Consider the following 21,449-nt stretch of genomic DNA (forward strand, 5'->3'; position numbering starts at 1 on the left):
ACGCAGACTGCAGCGCGCCAAGCCTCGCAGGGGGACCGGAACATCCATCCCGTGCCTCTGGGGAGACCACCTCCGGAGCAGAGCATACTGGAGAGGACGCATGTGGGCCCGCGCCCACCTCACCACGTCCAGGGACGCCGCCATCGACCCCAAGACTTGGAGGAAATCTCGCGCCCGAGGACACCGGGACGCCAAAAGCAGGCGAATCTGAGATTGCAATTTGCTCACCCGGCCCTCTGGGAGGAAGACCTTCCCCAAGGAGGTGTCGAACAGCACCCCTAGGTACTCCAGACGCTGAGCCGGGACCAACCGACTCTTGGAAAGGTTGACCACCCAGCCCAGCGACCGGAGAAACTCCACCACCCGAGCAGTAACCCGGGAGCTTTCCTGCAACGACTGTGCCCGAATTAACCAGTCGTCCAGGTAGGGGTGTACCAGGATGCCCTCCGACCGCAAGGCTGCCGCGACGACCACCATCACCTTGGTGAACGTCCGAGGAGCCGTGGCCAGCCCAAAGGGAAGCGCACAGAACTGAAAGTGCCGACCCAAGATCGCAAAGCGCAAGAAACGCTGATGAGAGGCCCGAATGGGAACATGCAAGTAGGCCTCCGTCAGATCGAGAGAAGTGAGAAACTCCCCCGGCTGAACCGCCAGAATGACCGACCGCAGAGTTTCCATACGGAAAGAGGGAATCTTGAGAGCCCTGTTGACCCCTTTCAAATCGAGGATGGGCCGAAAGGTCCCCTCCTTCTTGGGCACCACAAAGTAAATGGAGTACCTGCCCGTGTCCCACTCCGGAGGGGGCACCGGAACAACTGCCCTGAGATCTAGCAAGCGCTGAAGGGTCTGGCGAAAAGCCTGCGTCTTCCCCGGAGTCTGACATGGAGAAGCGAGGAAAAAATCCGGCAGAGAGCGGGCGAACTCCAGGGCATAACCGTCCCGCACCACCTCCAGGACCCACTGATCGGACGTGATCTCGGCCCATTTGGGGAAAAATTCGCGCAGCCGGGCCCCCACCGGAACCAAAGGGGGCGCCGGCAAGGCGTCATTGTGCAGGACGGGAAGCGGGGGAACCGGCGGAGGGATTCCCTGCCCCCCGACGGGCCCCCCGAAAGGGCTGCATGCGCTGGAAGAACCGACCCCGGGAAAATCCCGGAGACTGGAAAGAAGCAGCCCCACGCCCAGGGCGATACTTGCGAAAGTCCCGCAAACGCCCCCGGGCCGCACCCCCCCGAGACGCCGGGCGGGCACGGTCCTCCGGCAGACGGGGAACTTTCGAGTCCGACAAAGTCTGAATCAACTTATCCAAGTCCTCTCCAAACAAAAACGACCCCCGAAAGGGAAATTTAGTAAGCTTAGCTTTGGACGCAGCATCCGCCGCCCAAGCGCGCAGCCACAACACACGCCTTGCGGCCACGCCAAAAGCCATAGACTTAGCCGAGATCCGCACCAAGTCATATAGAGCATCTGAGAGGAATGAGGCCGCCATCTCAATCTTCGCTACCTCCTGATCCACCAGAGACCAGTCGTCAGACTCTCGATCCAAGACCCGCTCTGCCCACCGAAACACGGCGCGAGCGACCAGTCCCCCACAAATAGCCGCCTGGACCCCAAAGGCAGAGACCTGAAAATTTTGCTTAAGGATGCTCTCCAAATTGCGCTCCTCAGAGTCCCGCAAGGCAGAACCGCCCTCAACAGGCACGGTATGCCGCTTGGAAATTGCCGAGACCACCGCATCCACGACTGGCGAAGCTAACGTAGCCCGATCCCCTTCCGGAATGGGATACAGGCGAGCCATGCTGCGCGCCAGCCGAAACGGCGTCTCCGGCGTTTTCCACTGCTCCAGAATAATATCCCGAATATCCTGATGCATAGGAAAAGAGCGGGAAACGGAACGGATCCCCCGTAACAGGGGGTCCCCCACACGCGGAGTCTCCGGCGGCGCGTCCTCAAAACGCAAAACCGAAGAAACCTGCTGAATAAGGTCAGGCAGCTCATCTTTCTGAAAAAGGCGCACCACGGACGCCTCGTCACTGGAGAACGGGAAATCCGACAACCCGCCGCCAGCTTCCGTCCCCTCCAGAGAGTCCTGGAACTCCTCAGAAGGGTCCAGGTCCTCCTCCAGACCGACCCGTTCCTCCGACCACAAATTCTCGTCCCACGACACCCGCGGACGCTTGGACAAGGGAGGCGGCGGAGGGGACGTCACGCCAGACGAAAGAGGCAAAGCCGCAGGGAGCGCGGAGGAAAACCCACCCCCCGAAACCCCCTGGGCGCAACCGGGACCCCCAGCCGCCTGAAAATAGGCTCTGCATAAAGAAAAGAAAAATTCAGGAGAAAAACCCCCCGAGGGTCCCAAGGGACTCCCTGCCACAGCAGGGGACCCAGCAGAACCTTGCCCCTGCATAGTCAAAACAGGGGGAAGGTCACCTGAGGTGGAAGACAAAATGGAGGGGCCAGACAGAGAAGATGGCGGTTTTCCCGCCAAAAAAGCTCCCTCCATAGCCTGAAGCGGCTGAGAGACCTGAATAGTCTCAGCCGCTAAAGCAGGCAAGCCGGCATCAGCTGTCAAAAAATCAGCTGAGAGGGAATCCTTCGGGGAATCCCTCCGTGGGCGGTTGTGGAAGACCGGGCTTCCCCACTGCTCCAAGCCGACTCGCGAGGCACCATCGGCGGGGAGCTCTGGGCGCCTGCAGCCGCTGCCGACGGAGCTCCACCACCTCACCGACCCAAACCGCCGAGTTCAGGCCGGCCACGAGTGCCTCGCGGCTGGACTAAAATTGTGGCCTACTCCCCCGGAGAAGGGCACAATTGCTCCATACGCGACCTAGCTATAAAAAAGTGCTGGTTACATGAAAAAATACAGTAAAATACAGTTTTCTTAAAGGGAAACAACCCTTCAGACCAGCACTACCTCAGGATTTTTTTTTTTTTTTTTTACAGAACAGACTCCACAGGCTCTCGAAGCAATATGCCTTGCTTGACTTAGGGGGCAAGGGATACTGCTGAGGCTCCTCTAAAAAAATGTGGGGAGGTGGAGGAAGTGGGGGGAGGGACCCCGCTCGTGACCCGCCGGGTTTAACACCCCCGAGGTCGGACGAACCCCCAAACAGAGTCCGCCCAAGCTCCGTCCGGCTAAAAACAGGGACAATAAACCCCCTAAACAAATTCCAACAGCCCTACCAAGGGAGATGGGTACAGATCACTCAACACCTGCTGGAGACTGAAAGAAGACTGAGGGAAATAGAGAGGAGGGGCTAGGATATACTGTCCCAAAGTTTTGTTTTCAGTCTCCACCTGCTGGTCATGATTAGATATATACCCATTCGTAAAGTTAACCTCTACTGGTCTGGAGAGTGCTAAAGAAAAGGGAAAATCTTTAGTAATCCTTACCTCTTGTTTTTTCCTTAAATGTCCTTTTCTTTCAACTTATTGTAGTTCTACCCTTTTCCCTTTCATGTCGGTTGGTTTGTGTGTTTTTGAACCCACCTTTATGGGATATTAATTAGCCTTTAATTTTAACTTGTCGGTATTACATTGTTTATACTTTTTATTGTAAAGCCACTTTGTAATTTTGAAAAGGTGAGATAACAAATTTTTAATAAACTTGAAACTATATTTACATGTTGGGAACTGTCTTGGGTTTCTTAAAAGGGGGCACCCATTCTTGGCTCAGACCCAGCCAAGACGTTTCAATAATGGTTGCTTTTCTCCCCTCTCTCACACCTGGATCTGGCCTACAATCTGGCAGACCTCCCCCTTCTAGAACCTCCTCATTTTTGTAGACAGGAGCAGAGACACACATTAGTTTTCTGCACTGGCCTTGCAGGCTTCCCTCTGGTTGCATCCCACCTTCGCTGATGTCACCTCCTGGTGGAACATGGCAGAAGGAAGTCTGCGGGTCAGCACAAGTAGCAGATGCACATTGCTGTTGCCACTGCCATTCAAGAACAGAGGTACACGGGGGGGGAAGCAAATGGCAGATACAGGGGTAGGAGGAGAGGGGGCAAGATGCAGGACAAATTATGTGGTAGTGGTGGGGAGGTAGTTTGGGAAGGCCCACCTAAAACAACAGGTCTGGCTAAGCTACTGGCCTCAATTACAAATCAATATATTCATAAATGAAGAAGCAGTTATTGTTGTCACTACTGCTCAGTCAGTCTAGGACGGTATATCACAAACTGTGTGCCGTGAGACACTGATGTCAGCTGACTGCCTACAGGATGTGCCTCTCGTAGTGAGAGGCATGTACTGTAGGCAGACAGCTGGCGCCAGCACCTCTCCTCTCAGTGCCTCAACTCTTCCAGAATCCCACCACTCGCAGCTCAGGGTCTCTGCGCATTTAGGGATGCCCTCAAGCCGTGGCTCCTAGGTTAGTGTGCCACAGCTTTGGAAAGCTTGCAAAACACTGGTCTAAGAGATGACCAGATATCTAGCATGTTCAGCCTTTGCTTAATTGCCTGCAAGTTCTACATGGCAATTACAGAAATCATTAGTATTGTTGTAATACCTGAATGTACATGACATCCTTGCACATGCAGTCCAGTACCTAAAAATGAACGTGCTAGATACACTCAAATACTTGCCCGATTTGTGTTGTTGACAACCACAGGATCTGGCTTTCCATAGCCTGGTGGATTTGCTAAAGGATCATATCCTAGTCTGGCTAGCATGGGTGCAATCTGTGCCATGTCCTTCACCACATCATTTGGAATGAAACCCACCCATTTGGCCAAAGCTTCCATATTCACTGGCTTGATGACCTGATCTGTTGATCGTTCTATCCTGTGAACACAATAAGGTCATTTTCATGACTTTCCACCTGGTTCCATTTAGATGGTCAAAGAGGCTGATTGACAAAATTAATGATACAAAACATAGCAAAATGAAAATTTCCATTGTATAGAATTTATGAGATCCTTACAAAAGCTGGACTGGGGAAGGCTCACCTACAGGAAATAATACATCAGTTCCGAATACCTCCTAGTATAAAAATGCTTTCCCACACAATTCAAAGCTTGCATCTGTACATCATCTACAGACAGTTTAGATGCTATAGGACCACTGGCAGAAACATTCATACGAGTAGAAATATAGATAGGCCAGCCCAATGGCCAACACTGCTGCTATATAATTGGACCTTGGTTCTAGCCAGGAATTAGCTGAGGATGCAACAGAACAGGGTTCTCACTAACCACAGGGTGAAGGAGGGGAAAGCTGTGACCATTTCTCAAGAGTAGCATCTAGTGGCCATATCCAGGGTCCATGTTTGCAGAGTTCTGGAAATAGCTCTGGTGCATGGCCACCAGAGAAGATCGTTGCCACCAAAAACCAGACTAAAAAATTTGGAGGGGGTTTGAAGATTGAGATACAGACTAAGAGAAAAATCCCTTACTAGTTGCAAATGGAAGCAAGGTCCTAAACCCTGTTTCTGACTCCATTGGGAAGTCTAAAAGAACAGAAAGAAAAAACTTCTGGGTCATAACTCTCTTCCCCCCCCCCACCCAAAACACACACAAACCAAAAAAAAACCCCAAAAACCCTTCTACAGCTCATGCCTTGGCACTGCACACTCAGAGCTGAACAAACAAAACTGCAGGCAAATAATGTAGCCAATGGTGTAAGAATCCCCCCCTCCCAAATCTGTACAAAGATGCATAACATCCCTAGCACCCCCTTTGCAGTTCATCATGAGAGTTACAGCTAAGAGAAAATTAAACAAGGACTCCCAGACATGGTATGGTCTCTGAAATCCTGAGATTTACAAATAAGCAATATACTGAAAGATGGCATATAGTCCAGTATTCATCTTTTTATGTACGATTCCTGCATTAGAGATGAGATTCCACCATTAGAATACACTCATAAAAATAGTCAGTAGTGTTTTGCATTAAATGACTCCCTAGCGACAGTAAGCTTACATACATAATATCTCTGAAGGATGTGGCCAAGAGACTACACCAGATCTGGTTCATACTGTGTGGTACAGAAGCAAAATTAGTTTGTTTTCTTCTTGCTGCTTCTGTGCCAAACTTGGGATGTGGCACAACTTTCTTTTTCTGCAAAAGGGCAGGAACTTGATGTGAAACTGCAATTACTGAATATCCCCATGTTATTATGAAGATTTTAAAAATATGCTTCTTGTATTTAAAAAAAAGTGGAACAAAGGAAAAAAAAAAAATCTTACTTGTATGCAGTGAATCAAAATAACAGTGCACAAAAACACTCGTGATAAATCATACAAAATTATATGAAGTTGCCGTAACACATTAACTGACAACAAGATAGACTAACTGCACGGTCTATCCAAAAAGCAGTAAAAAGACTTAAGTGGACAGCCTGCAAAAGCAGGAACTCCCTAAACGAGTTTCACAAAGGGTCCAATTGCAGAAGCTGTACTCCAGGAAACACAGATGGTTCAACTGATTCAGTTTAGGAAATAATCCTTCTTCAGGAACCTGTCTACTTCCAGGAGAGAATGCCCAGATTAGACTGCCATTTCTAATCTGGGCATTCTCTCTTGGAAGTTCACTGAGGACAGGCGATGCTCTAACCTTGCTGTACTACATTTGCGGGTAAAATTTTCTGGGAAGGTCTGAGCTGTCGTAGCTTTACTTTCTGGTCACTGCCTGAGTGTGGATTGGTTCAGGCTAGAGAATGACACGGGAAAAAAAATTTGTCCCCTTGACCACTGTCTTTGTCCCTGCAACTACTATCCCGCATCATCCATACAAGCCTCAGTATTGCAATATTTATCTTATTCCTTCCTGCTGGCTGCTGAAGTAGAGAAAGAGATGTTCAGCTGGCAGGGCTTTGTTTATAAATTTTTATCAACACAACTAAAATACTACTTTATCCTAAAACAAAAAAAGAAAAGAAAAGAAGTAGGAATTTTTTTTGCTACCTTTGTTGTCTGGTTTCTGCTTTCCTCATCTTCTCATTCAATTCCTTTCATCCACTGTCTGTCTTCTCTCTGCGTCTTCCATTTTCTCTGTTACTGTGCCTCTCCCTTCACCCCCCCAATTGGTCTGGCACCCATCTTCTTCCCTCCGCTCCCCCCATAGTCTGGCATCTCCGTCTTCTTCCCTTCTAGCGTCTTTTCCCCACTCTCTGTTCCCCATTTCCCTTCAGCGTCTTCACCCCACTATCTGTTCCCCATTTCTTTTCAGCATCTATTCCTCCACCCCCCCCTTCAGCGTCCGTTCCTTTCCTCCACCACCCTTCCCCTCTTGCCACCTCACCATCCTTCGGCACCCCTCACCCCTGCACCCCTCACCCCCCTCCCTCCTTCCTACCCACTCAAATCTATTTATCTCCCTTCTTCCCTCCCCCTTACCTTCGCGGCGCGTTTTAAGATTGAGTAACTTGTTCCAAAGCCGTCGGAGCCTGCGTTCAGTCACGTGCTTCTGTGGGAGAAGTTGCGTCAAGAGGAGAAGCTTCTGCTCACAGATGCATGCGACTGAACCCAGGCTCCGACGGCTTTGAACAAGTTACTCAATCTTAAAATGCGCCGCGAAAGGGGAAGGGAGATAGATTCGGGTAGGTAGGAAGGAGGGAGAGGGCTGCTCGTGATCGGTAAATGCAAGCGTTCCCTTCCTTAACTGTAGGGACAAGGCCATTCACTGCTCTACAGGGTGGTGGATGGTCTTGTCCCCGTTGGCGGCTAGCCATGGGTAACAGCCACTGTGTCATTCTCTAGTTCAGGCACTGACAGTAAAGTAAGGATTGACAGCTTAAACTCCACCACAAATAATTTCCTCCTGCCCATAAATTAAAAAAAAAAAAAAAAAAAAGGATCTCAAATTACTCCCTCCCATCGATTTCCCCCAGGGCTATTTGATGCTCCATGTTTGGCAGGAGGGATGCCACCGGAGTCCACTGCCCCTCGACAACCCCCCCAACAGCCCCCACCCTACTCATTCCCGCCTGTCAGCAGGCTACCGGGATTCTCCGACAACTCCCCGCCCCTACTCGAAACTAAGTTGGATGGCCGAAGGGATGCTCATTCCCTCCGGCCATCAGGCCTAGCCCTTCAAAATGGCAGGCTTACTCCTTGTCATAGAAGTCTGCCTGGCACTGTCCTTAATTTCCAACTACAAGAGTTGCCATCGAAGCCCATTCCGGCCTAAACAAACCATTTGGTCACTTGCGGGACAGACCATAAAAATCTGCCTGGCCCGGTCCTCATGTTCCAAATTACTGGAAGTTTCTGTCAGTCTTCTTCAGCCTATCCTAAACCAAATTGCCATATATAAGATATGAACTGTGCAACTCTGCAATACCAGCCTTAGTTCTTCACAGCCGGAGTTTCCATCTAAGCACCACTTCACATATGAAACACATGTATCCATTTAAATTTTGATTATACCATTCATTTTCTAATTAGAGATCCTGTGTTCATCCCAAGCCTTTTTGAATTTTGTCATCGTTTTCGTCTCCATCACCTCCCTCGGGAAGATATCCTAGGCATCAACCACCCTCTCTGTGATAAAGAATTTCCTGACATTATTCCTCAGTCTGCAACAACAAAGGAAACCTCAATACTCTAAAAAAAAGTAGTAGAATTGATGGACTGGATGAACCAAGTTTATTTAAATAGTTAAATTGTGACTTGATTAATGATTAATTTGTGACTTGAGGTCAAAGTATGATCCAACAAGTGTTCACAAATCAATATAATAGATATTGGCGTAAACAATGATGCTTTGGGAAATAATGGAACAGAAGACTACACTTCCCCCTCCCCATTCGTGGTTTCCGCACTCGCGATTTCACATAATCGTGATTTTTTGAGGGGGAGGGGAAAACAAACAAACAAACTCATATTTTAGCCTTTCCCCCGGCATCCCGGTCTTACCTGGTGATCTAGCGGGCTTTCAGGGCAGGAGCGATCTTCCTATGCTCCTACCCCGTGTAGATCGCCAATAGGAAATGGCTGTGAGGAGTTCCCGTAGTTTCTCGAGACTACGACGGGAACTCCCCACAGCCATTTCCTATTGGCGATCTACACGGGGCAGGAGCGTAGGAAGATCGCTCTTGCCCCGAAAGCCCGCTAGACCACCAGGTAAGGCCAGGATGCCGGGGGAAGGCGGGAGGGAGGTGAGGGTGGGTCAGAGCCGGATATTCGCAGTCCGGCTCTGCCCCTATCCCCCACGAATAATGAGGGAGATGTGTATCAATATTAGATGGTAACACAAAAGGCCCAATATAAGATGGGTCTTTTGTGTTAGCATCTAATGTTAGGCCACTCTATTATATTGTTTTGTGGACACTTGTTGGACCATACCTTTGGCCTCAAGTCACCATTTAATCATATTTTATTGACTGATTTAATTATTTAAATAAACTTGGTTCATCCAGACCACTTCACTCCACTTCTTGGTTCATTCAGACCATTCCACTTCTTTGTTTGATTTTGTGATTACTCCTCAGTCTACCACTCTGCAACCTCAATTCCCGTCCATGACACATAGGGGTCCTTTTCCTAAGCTGTGGTAAGCACTAATGCATGCTTATTGCAGCTTAATAGGGCTTAATTACCGTGGGGGGGGTTGCACTGAGGTGTCCCACAGTAAAAATCTGATATGCGCATACTATCAACACATTAAAAAATACATTTTTTTGGCTAATAGGGCATGTCTGGGGGTAGAGAATGGGTAAGTGCAGCCACATTTCTGTGAGCTGATTAATAAGTAAACAGCGCCCAAATCGACAGCCGCCTACAAAAAAGATACTGGCTGCGTGACAATCATGCTTAGGCACCATTTAAAAGAATCATGGCTAATGGCACTTATCACAAAACTTAGGCACTGGTAATGTAGACCAGGGTGTTACAGGCCTACATAACAGACGTCCAAGTTCTTTTGAGAACTGTGCCTCATGGCACCTAATTTCATCTCTGCCCTGTAGACATTATTATAATTCCTACTTTTATAAATGAGGGGTTTTTTTTAATGGCGGTCAATTATTGCACCAATTAAAGTCATTTAAATTAGGCAGTGGTAGGGTTATTAAAAGTTTTAACTGCACTTCGATATAACCAGAGTTTTGGCGATTTTAAATCTGTATTTCACAAATAATTTCAGAAAAGCCACTCCAGCAGTTTCTATCATTTAGTAGAATTTTTACTTAGTTCTCATATGTGGTCTATGGAACTCTGTGCACTTCTATTTCCAACATTACATAATGTTGCAGTCTTCTAGGGATACTCCCAACATTTATGCGACCCTCTGGCTGGGTATAAAGGTTGCTTATCCTTGTGAAAAGGGAAAAAATAGGAAGAATACCCTGAAAATTTGTTCCAGGGATCTATTCTTTCAGTGCACCAGTTCAATCTGAAATCTGGAAGCTGGATTTAACAGTTACCAAGACAACACTCGATCAAAAGACTCAGAGTTCACACAGCCTCATTTTTCTCTTACATAGAAACATAAATGGCCCATCTACCGTATTTTCTCGCATATAACGCATGCGTTATACGTGGTTTTTACGTACCGCGCATACCCTTGCGTGTTATACGTGTGAGCGCGTTGTACAAAATTTTTTTTACATAGTTCCCCCCCCCCGACGTCCGATTCACCTCCCCCCGCAGGACCGCTCGCACCCCCACCCCGAAGGACCGCTCGCACGCACTCCCACCCGCACCCGCACCCCCACCCTGAAGGACCGCTCGCACCCCCACAGCCTCCCGACCCCCCCCCCCATCATGTAGAAGCTCCTACCGGTGTCCTGCTGCTTCCTCTTGGCGGTCCCGACACCCGACACGATCGGGGCAAGAGGGAGCTCAAGCCCTCTTGCCCCAGTCAACCGCGGCAACCCCGACACGATCGGGGCAAGAGGGAGCTCAAACCCTCTTGCCCCGCCGACTCCCCAACTCCACGACAATATCGGGCCAGGAGGGAGCCCAAGTCCTCCTGGCCCTGGCGACCCCCCGCTAGTTGTTCGGGCCAGGAGGGAGCCCAAACCCTCCTGGCCACGGCGACCCCCCTACCCCCACCCCGCACTACATTACGGGCAGGAGGGATCCCAGGCCCTCCTGCCCTCGACGCAAACCCCCCTCCTCCCAACGACCGCCCCCCCCAAGAACCTCCAACCGCCCCTCCAGCCAACCCGCGACCCCCCTGGCCAACTCCCACGACACCCCCACCCCCCTTCCCCGTACCTTTGTGTAGTTGGCCGGACAGACGGGAGTCAAACTCGCCTGTCCGGCCGGCAGCCAACAACGGAATGAGGCCGGATTGGCCCATCCGTCCCAAAGCTCCGCCTACTGGTGGGGCCTAAGGCGCCTGGGCCAATCAGAATAGGCCCGGGAGCCTTAGGTCCCACCTGGGGGCGGGACCTGAGGCACATGGGCCCAACCCGACCATGTGCCCAAGGCCCCCCCCCCAGGAGGGACCTAAGGCTCCCGGGCCTATTCTGATTGGCCCAGGTGCCTTAGGCCCCACCAGTAGGCGGAGCTTTGGGACGGATGGGCCAATCCGGCCTCATTCCGTCGTTGGCTGCCTGCTGGACAGGCGGGTTTGGCTCCCATCTGTCCGGCCAACTACACAAAGGTACGGGGAAGGGGGTGTCATGGGGGTCGCGGGTCGGCTGGGGGAGGGCGGTCGGAGGTTCTTGGAGGGGGTGGTCGTTGGGGGGAGGGGGGTTTGCGTCGAGGGCAGGAGGGCCTGGGATCCCTCCTTCCCGTAATGTAGTGCGGGGTGGGGGTAGGGGGTCGCCGTGGCCAGGAGGGTTTGGGCTCCCTCCTGGCCCGATATTGTCGGGGAGTTGGGGAGTCGGCGGGACAAGAGGGCTTGAGCTCCCTCTTGCCCTGATCGTGTCGGGGGTGCCGCGGTTGGCTGGGGCAAGAGGGCTTGAGCTCCCTCTTGCCCCGATCGTGTCGGGGAGTCGGGACCGCCAAAAGGAAGCAGCAGGACACCGGTAGGAGCTTCTACATGATGTGAGGGTCGGGAGGCTGTGGGGGTGCGAGCGGTCCTTTGGGGTGGGGGTGCGGGTGCATGCGAGCGGTCCTTCGGGGTGGGGGTGCGGGCGGTCCTGCGGGGGGGGGCATCAGGCTTTCAGGGTGGGGACAGGACTTCAAGGGGGAGAGGAGAGTCAGGGCGGGCGAAAGGAGAGTCGGGCAGCATGTGCGGTATACGGGTGTGCGCGATATATAAAAATTTCTGTACATAAATTTGTGTTTTTTGCGTGCTATACCCGTGTGCGCGTTTTACCGTGTGCGCGTTATCTACGTGAAAATACGGTAGTTTGCCCATCCGCAGTAACCTTTATCTCTTTCTCTCTCTGAGAGATCCCACGTGCCTATTCCAGGCCCTTTTGAATTCAGACACAGTCTCTGTGGCTTTGCAATAAAACAAAAGATAAACAAATAATTTGCATCCATCTGAAGATCAGTTATTAAAAATCACTGGACTTCTCACCCTTTCATCCCTGAATCTAAAAATCAGTTATCCTTGTGCTGATGCTGTTTTTCTGATTGACTCACTGCTGATGCTTCTCTTTTTTAAAAAAAAAAATCATCTGAGACTACATTTGCCTTCAGTGGATGCAGTTAGTTGGGGTTTTTTTTGTTTTTTTTTTTAATAACCCAAGTGCTTCCATTAGGAATTCTGCCAAGTTTTAGCTCAAAAGTCAAATAGCCTGTACTCATTGTTCAGCCGAGCAGAACATCAAAAGAATTTTATGCATTTACAACAATATGGATGCTTTCTGATTGATCCAAAGTAATTAAGGATTCTCCAACTAAAAAGGAGATGCTGTTTCGATGGCATGGCTATGTGGTTGCTTCCATAAGGGTGCCCAACCAAGCCCGAGAGAACCTTCTTGTGTTAGCATGCTACCTAGAAAAACATACAAGATTTGTTGCTAGATATCAGATTCACAGAACTCTACTGGCATAATAATTTTAAAGGTGGTACCAAAAAGTAACCATAATGCTACCATAGTGATCCTACAATAAAACAACCTAAATCCTACAGTCTACAAAAGGCCAGTGGTTCCCAATCCAGGACTCAAGCGCACAGTTGCTTTAGGTTTTCATTTTCTTCCTCACTAGTCCTCTACCATTCTGGGTACATGAGCATGTTAACTTTCCATACTGAATTCAAACACTTACTCATCCTCTGGAGCCTAACCACCGAGCTTGGTAATAATCGCAACAGCCATCACTCGCCCATCACTCACTTCGGGATCCCAGTCAGCATGGATTCACCAAGGGTAGGTCCTGCCAATCCAATCTCATCAGCTTCTTTGACTGGGTAACAAGAAAGTTGGACTTGGGAGAGTCTTTGGACGTCGTGTACCTGGACTTCAGTAAAGCTTTTGACAGTGTCCCACACCGCAGGCTGCTAAGCAAGATGGAATCGATGGGGTTAGGAGAGACACTAACTGCGTGGGTCAATGATTGGCTGAGTGGCAGACTTCAGAGGGTGGTGGTTAATGGTACCCTCTCTAAAACATCGGAGGTGACCAGTGGAGTGCCGCAGGACTCGGTCCTGGGTCCACTCCTTTTCAACATATTCATAGGGGATCTGACTCAAGGGCTTCAAGGTAAAATAACACTATTCGCCGATGACGCCAAACTATGTAATATAGTAAGTGAATGCAGTTTACAGAATTATATGGCGCAGGACCTGCTTACATTGGAAAGTTGGTCCTCAACCTGGCAGCTAGGCTTCAATGCTAAGAAATGTAAGGTCATGCACCTCGGAAACGGAAATCCATGCAGGACGTACTTCTTGAACGGAGAAACTTTAACTAGGACTTCAGCAGAACGAGATTTAGGAGTAATCATCAGTGCAGACATGAAAACTGCCAATCAAGTGGAGAAGGCTTCATCTAAGGCAAGGCAGATATTGGGTTGTATCAATAGAAGTTTTGTCAGCTGAAAGCCTGAAGTCATAATGCCATTGTACAGGGCCATGGTGAGACCTCATCTGGAGTACTGTGTGCAATTCTGGAGGCCACATTACAGTAAAGATGTGCGCAGAATTGAATCGGTTCAGCGGATGGCCACCAGGATGATCTCGGGGCTCAAGGGTCTCTCGTACGAAGAGAGACTGAACAAATTGCAGCTCTACACTCTCGAGGAACGTAGGGAGAGGGGAGACATGATCGAAACATTTAAGTACCTCACGGGACGTGTCAAAGTGGAAGATGATATTTTCTTTCTCAAGGGACCCTTGGCCACAAGAGGGCACCCGCTCAAACTCAGGGGCGGAAAATTTCATGGCGACACCAGAAAGTATTTCTTCACAGAGAGAGTGGTTGATCATTGGAACAAGCTTCCAGTGCAGGTGATCGAGGCAGACAGCGTGCCAGACTTTAAGAATAAATGGGATACCCATGTGGGATCCCTACGAGGGTCAAGATAAGGAAATTGGGTCATTAGGGCATAGACAGGGGGTGGGTAAGCAGAGTGGGCAGACTTGATGGGCTGTAGCCCTTTTCTGCCGTCATCTTCTATGTTTCTATATTCATGTCTAACCCAGTCATCTTCACTATTTTTGAACTGGAGGTCCTATTAGCAAAAAGACTTCAACATGAAAGCCAGCACAAACCAGATGATCCTTAAAGATCTAGGAGACAAGGGGGTGAGGATACCTCTCCCATGTGTAGCCAGTCCGGCTTCTCAGGCACAGAGAAATATATGCAAATTAAACAAAGTTAGATAACCTCTAGGCTCTCTCAGGCCATCTTGTCTCCCACAATCTACATTCCCCCTAAAAACTCTCATCTTTACAAACTCTCCTGTAACTCTATCCCAATGACAACTCCCGCCAACCTCTTCTCCCAGACAGCCACCATCATTCTATCCCCAATTCCTCCTGGCTATGTCTCCTCAAGTCTGATAATGCCCTCTGCCCTTTCCCAGAGTCTTGCCACAGTCACTGCCTCTGGAACAGCCGTTCTATTTATTTTCCAGCATCATGTGGCTCTTAGTAAGTGATGTGTGGTGTCCAAAATTCTTTACAGCAGAGTCATACAAGAACAGCATGGGAGCTTGTATGCTGTACAACTCAAACTCACTGAGAGCTGCACAGTCCTAAAGAGAAACAGAATAGCAGCAAGCTTACGGACAGAAGGGAAGGGGAGTATGTATTGAGAGAACAGAGAATCATACTTGGGATCAAAGGGGCCATCACTGGCCCCTACACCTTGCTGTGAAGAACACTGGTCTAGCCTGCTCATTGGCTCTGGCGCCCATCTACTCTGAGCTGGTATTTTAGCACCCACCACAGTCAAGCACACGCACACTATCTTGTTCCCATTCTTGTGTACTCAAATGCATGACGACTCAGCAAGTTTTTTTGTGTTAAGTACTTTACCACATCCTGAAGCTTTTCACAGAAGAATAAATTTGGTATGTAAAAGGCCGCTCACAAGAAGCCAACATTTCATGTTGCTTGATACGCAAGATGAGTACAAGTAGCTTATTATTGATAAGAGCTCATACAATTCCAGAAATTTGTAACAGTATGCTCCTAGGAATAAAACACTAGCTTAAAGCAGGGCCGCTACCAATAAATATAAAATAATTACTGTACTCAAATATAAACCAACCTGAATATAAGTAAACTTTCCCTCCCAAAAAAGGAGGAAAAAGGTTGACTCTAATATAAACCAGGGCTCTGCACCCTGTTCTCCCTCCTTCGCTGCTCTGCCACATTCTGCATCCAGCCCACTCAATCACTCCCTCCCCATCTCTGCACCTAGCCCCCCTCCTTCTCTGCCAGGTTCTGTACTCTTTCCCCCTCCCTTCTTGCCGTAAGAACTCACGGCAGCCAATCAGCTAGCGGCTCTGCATGGGCCAGGAGCAACTTTCCTTTGCTCCTGTCCGTGCAGAGCTGCTAGCTGATTGGCTGCCATGAGTTCTTACGGCAGCAAATTAGCTAGCAGGTCCTGCACAGGCAGGCGTGAAGGTTGCTCCTGCCACGATTCACCGCTGGACCTCCCTCCTGTCCCAGCCACTGCTAGACCACCAGGTCTTCTCATGGCAGGCCCAGCAGAGGCCTGCAAAACAGGTTTGGGAGGGGGGTGGGACAGCGCTGACTCGAATATAAACCAAGACCCCCATTTTTGGGCCATTTATTTGGCCCAAAAATTTCAGTTTATATTAGAGTATATATGATATATATATTTAAAACAAAACCCTGAAGGTGTCAGATCTGATTCTAACTTTTATTATATTTTTGTTTCTTTTTAACAGAAGAGTCTCTGCTTCTTTTGTTCAGCTGCCCAGCCCTCCCTCCAACAAAGCTCTTCCACAAATTTGATCTGTGGCCTCAATGCATCATTCTGTACTAATGTTCTGCCCACCTCCAAGAACTGCTCTGAGCTGGAACAGTAAACAAGGTATTTCAGCATTCACCCCAGTCAAGCACACTTGCATTTTCTTGTTCCCATTCTTGTCATTCTCTCTTCCCACTCTAAGCTGATCCCTTTTTCACTTTCTCTTCCCCCACACATAAGATGAATGGAAAAAGCCAATGGGACATTTCCTGTCTTTGAATTCTCTGCCAGTCCACCCGAATAAGAGTCATTTCCCCACTCCATTAAATCTTTACTTACTCCAACATACAACCCTGCTCCAAGTATTCACAGAACAGTGGTCTCAAACTCATGGTCTGGGGTCCACATGCGCCAGGTACTATTTTGAGGCCCTCGGTATGTTTACCATAATCACAAAAGTAAAATAAAACAGTTTCTTGATCATATGTCTCTTTATTATTAAGACTTAGCCAAAAGGAAAGATTTATAAACTATAAAGAGTTTTACCTCATGCAAAACCGTCATTTCTTTAATAAGACATTAACTATTTTTTTTCTGAGGCCCTCCAACTACCTACAAATCCAAAATGTGGCCCTGCAAAGGGTTTGAGTTTGAGACCAGTCATAGAATGCATACAAGTCATAGCCACGCCTCACAATTGCTCTATGTGATAAAAAAAAAAAAGTTACTATTAAATCAGCTGAAGTACAGCTCTCATTTAGAGGTCAATGCTATTTAGTCATTTCATACAAAAAAAAAAAAAAAAAACCTGCCACATTTTACAGAGCTAATAAGCCTCCCCTGCAAATTTTGTACCTTTCATTCCTATTGTTGGACGAGCTTTACAATCATCAACATGGAAGAAAAAAATATCACACGGTATTATTTGCATAAAACGCTCATACATGTTCCAGTTTGTAGTTGACTCCCTAATTTTAGGCAGTTTGAAAATTGCCCACCTTCTCATTCATGCAGAAGTACACATGGGCATAGAAGCCAGCTCTTTGGGTGCTATAGATGCTTAAGCACCTCCAATATTGAGCAAACTCCTTGACTATGTCCAGGGAGGGGTTAGCATCTCCTATATTTTGAAGAGTTGGCTCCATCAATGCTCCATGCACTTTTATTTATTAGACAAAGGAGGACTGCTCAGAATGAGGGATACAAAACACACTGAGATTTGCATTTGCAAACTTAAGCTAATTTTTTTTCTTCTGGGAAAAATGACCTGGTGCACATCTTTTCAGGAAAACTTTTACCTAGGCAATTTTCAAAGGAAAAGCCTTCTGCTTTATAAAATCTGAAGATAAAAAGAATCCCTAACTTTGTAGCTGCCCACCTGAGCTGGAATGTACATTTCCTGACTGAACATGCAGGTCCCCTGTGGATACATGATATCATAGTTGCTTTTTTCCTTCAAGGTTCTATGCAGTGGTTCCCAACCCTGTGCTGGAAGACCACCAGCCAGTCAGGTTTTCAGGACAGCCCTAATGAGTATGCATGGGGTAGATTTGCACGCAAGTAACCTCCATAATATGCAAATCTCTCTTATGCATATTCATTATGGCTATCCCAAAAACCTGACTAGCTGGTGGTCCTCCAGGATAGGGTTGGGACTGTTCTATAGCAAGGTTGAAGACCTGTATGTTGCTAGCTGCAAAGCAAATTATAAATTTTGGTCTTGCACTTGATTTCTAGATTGTAACAGAAGTTCCTAGAGTCAGTATTTATGATTTGTAGTGGTTTTTTTGGTTGGTTTTTTTTTTTTTTTTTTTTTGAGGGGGGGAGGTTTGAGTGAGGAGCGGGAAGAGGTAGTGTCTAGGTCAAGGTTATCCAACGTCGGTCCTCAAGGGCCACAATCCAGTCAAGTTTTTAGGATTTTCCCAATGAAATTTACATGAAATCTATTTGCATGTACTGCTTCCATTGTATGCAAATAGATCGCATGCATATTCATTTGGGAAATCCTGAAAACCTGACCTGGTAAGGGCCAAGGTTGGACGCCCCTGGTCTAGGTGGATTCCAAGGCAAACCTTTCAAAAACAATCACAAAGTTAACTCTCCAACTGGGAATTCTTTTGGAAATACCATATCATGTGCAAAAATCATCATACCTATTCACTTAAATACAAACTACTCATAACCTTTAATGACATCGCCTAAATAGATATTATGCTGCAGAATGACTTGAAGAGCAGGTTGAAAATATTAGAAACAATTACTATGATTAAGTGCATCTTTGGCACATTTTTTAAAAGTATGTCAGTGTAAGCCAGTGCAATGAGAACTCTGCAGAACAAGGACCACTGGGAGAGTTGGTAAGGGCAGATGTCTTCCTTTTGGCTAATTTGATCATCATATTCAATAGTCAACAGCACACAACTATGGGATAATTAATCCCAAACTCAGTTAAAGGAACTGTTTATGAAGGCTACCACAATTAAATTTCACTGTGTTATGTTAAAAAGAAAATGAAAAGAAAAAACTAACAACAAACGACTCACTTTGATAGTGATACTCCTCCAGGTTTCCCAATCAGCTCCTCGTGATGTAGCACTGCATCATTCCATGAAATGCCCAAAAAATTCATAATAATCTGCATGGACAGCTTGGGATGCAATACCAACTGTTCATAATAGACAGGCAGGCACTTTGCCTGCCCCATTTCTAAGCACTGAGAATACATGCTCTCAATTGCTTTGCTCCATTTCGTAAGGCAATCTCGATAACTGCTTAAATCAAACCCAGCTATCGTCACCTTCCTGGTGATCATTGAGTGCACAGAAGCACGCCCGTCCCGAATCATCAAAAGAAACTTGGAGTTTGGAAATAATCTAGAAAGATAGAGTGAAGACTTTAGTGTAAAAGGGTCTTTGTTACATAAATACTTAGCTGGCTCCCCATGTTTGGCTATGATTTCTAATATAAACGCCTGCATTGCAGAGTCCAAAACCAGGTCAGTCACCCCAGCTTCATCCAGACGCAATTTTTCACGCCCCGATTTGGACCATGCCTGGCGCATAGCCAACAATCTGGGGATAATGCGGGTCTCCTCCCCACAACGGATGTCTGGATGAGCATCCAACATGGCTCTCATTAATGTTGTGCCACTTCTTGGCACACCGCCAATGAATATCAGCGGCATCTCCTTGCTGTAGTGATACTCAACATTATTGGAATCCAGCATGACCAACTTTTCATTCTCTGGTTTCATTACCCTATTTCGCCTGCTATGCTCCTCACTGAGTATCTGTTGACATTCCAGCATTTGTTGACCAAGATGCATGGCTACCACAACCACTACAGTGAGGCTTAATACCAAAAGTAGCCTTCTCGTAGTCACCCTCATTGTGACCTGCTCCACATATGCAGGTATACCGAGATATTGTAGACGTTTTCAGCCTTCAGTTGCTATGCAACTCTTGCACTGCACGCCTGAAAAGAAATTAAAAAGTACAGAAAGAACACTATATTTTGAAACATATTTATGAGTATACCTGTAGTTAAAATGTAAAGTTATACATGTTTTGAGGAAGGGCTTACAAAAAGAAAACTAGGTTGGTTTGTTATTTTAATTCACCAAAATTCCCAGGAAGATGAATGAAGGAAAGAGTAGGGACCTCAGCACCTCCACTGACATTAAAATGTATGTCTCTGGGAAAAGGTGACTAAAGTAGCAGAACCGAGCTGTTATTATATAAGAAAGGGTGGTATATTAAATAAAATAAACCATCCAAAATTGAACTTCTGTAATTTTCCTTTATGTAAAAAGATGGGGAGGAGGGGTTGACTGTTGTATTACAAATTGTTTGTCTGGTTATTTTAGTCATCTTTTTCCAAAGACTGTCACAAATATCACATGTTTGTTCAATGCTTGGTTTTCACCGATTGTTTCCCCAAAGCTTGGGGAAAATGTCCCAACAAGAATACTGTAAAGCAGGGGTCTCAAAGTCCCTCCTTGAGGGCCGCAATCCAGTCGGGTTTTCAGGATTTCCCCAATGAATATGCATGCGATCTATGTGCATGCACTGCTTTCAATGTATATTCATTGGGGAAATCCTGAAAACCCGACTGGATTGCGGCCCTCAAGGAGGGACTTTGAGATCCCTGCAAAAGGAATGGTTGTCGGTTAGTGCATTGTAATATACATCTAATTTCTGATTGCACAATACTGCTATATCCACAGTCCAGAATCTCTTATGAATTAAGTGGTGTTATGAAAGCAGATAAGTTTCCAATGATAATTTTCATGAGAGCCCATTCTTCTTTGCACCTTCATCTAGAACAGGGGTCTCAAAGTCCCTCCTTGAGGGCCACAATCCAGTCGGGTTTTCATGATTTCCCCAATGAATATGCATGAGATCTATGTGCATGCACCGCTTTCAATGCATAGTCATTGGAGAAATTCTGAAAACCCAACTGGATTGTGGCCCTCAAGGAGGGACTTTGAGATCCCTGATCTAGAATGAGCTTCCCAAACCAGTACTTTAAGCCAATAATTCAACCAATCAGGCTCTGTCTGGCAGTATTCAAAGTCAGACTAAAAACCTACTTATTTGAAGCTGCATTTATACACCGACACATCTGTCATTCCCTCAATAGCCTCCTATGTGTGTCTGTCATAATTAGATTGTAAGCTCTTCTGAGCAGGGACCATCTCTTACATGTACAATAGTGCTGTGTGCACCTGGTAGCGCTACAGAAATATTACATTGTCATAGCTGTCTTGATGCCATTCAGTCACACATTAGTGGATGGAGTCATGAGAAGACAGACTGCTTCCCCTACAAGGGCCGGTTCTTTCTCCCTTCCTTTGAACCAGACGTGCAATGACAGTTAGTATGGAATTATAGGCAGCCCCCCTCCATGTCTATGGACTTCCAGTTAGTCACTGTATACCAATTCACAGGCCCTGCTTTGGTTACTGCCGGCGATTAGGAGACAGAAAAGATGAGCAGTGAGAGGGGTTTTGCTTTGTCGAAAAACTTTTTGCCTATTATCTATTATATTGTGTTTTAATTCTTCTATTGTTTTTATTTTGATTGATCCTTTTTATTGTTATTACTATGTTCTTTATAACCTATTTTTGATTAACAAAATATAAATCTAATAAAGAAGATACATCTATAATGTGTGCATTTTCACATCTATAATAATAAAACCCTAGAGTGCGCATGCGC

At 47.2% G+C, this 21,449-nt stretch overlaps 1 protein-coding gene across 2 annotated transcripts in view; it reads right to left on the minus strand.

Moving 5' to 3' along the window:
• The window catches only part of TPST2 (tyrosylprotein sulfotransferase 2), a 73,776-nt gene that overhangs the window by 17,898 nt on the left and 34,429 nt on the right, over window positions 1–21,449 (minus strand). For both annotated transcript variants that reach the window (XM_033955723.1, XM_033955724.1), the window contains exons 4-5: window positions 18,774–19,704; window positions 4,587–4,785 (exon numbers count right to left, since the gene is read on the minus strand). In XM_033955723.1, the coding sequence (XP_033811614.1) occupies window positions 4,587–4,785; window positions 18,774–19,618 (1,044 nt within the window). In that variant the 5' untranslated portion in view covers window positions 19,619–19,704. The remainder of the gene's footprint in view (window positions 1–4,586; window positions 4,786–18,773; window positions 19,705–21,449) is intronic.

The sequence above is a fragment of the Geotrypetes seraphini genome, chromosome 8 (genome assembly GCF_902459505.1).
Source record: "Geotrypetes seraphini chromosome 8, aGeoSer1.1, whole genome shotgun sequence".
Taxonomy (NCBI): Eukaryota; Metazoa; Chordata; class Amphibia; order Gymnophiona; family Dermophiidae; genus Geotrypetes; species Geotrypetes seraphini.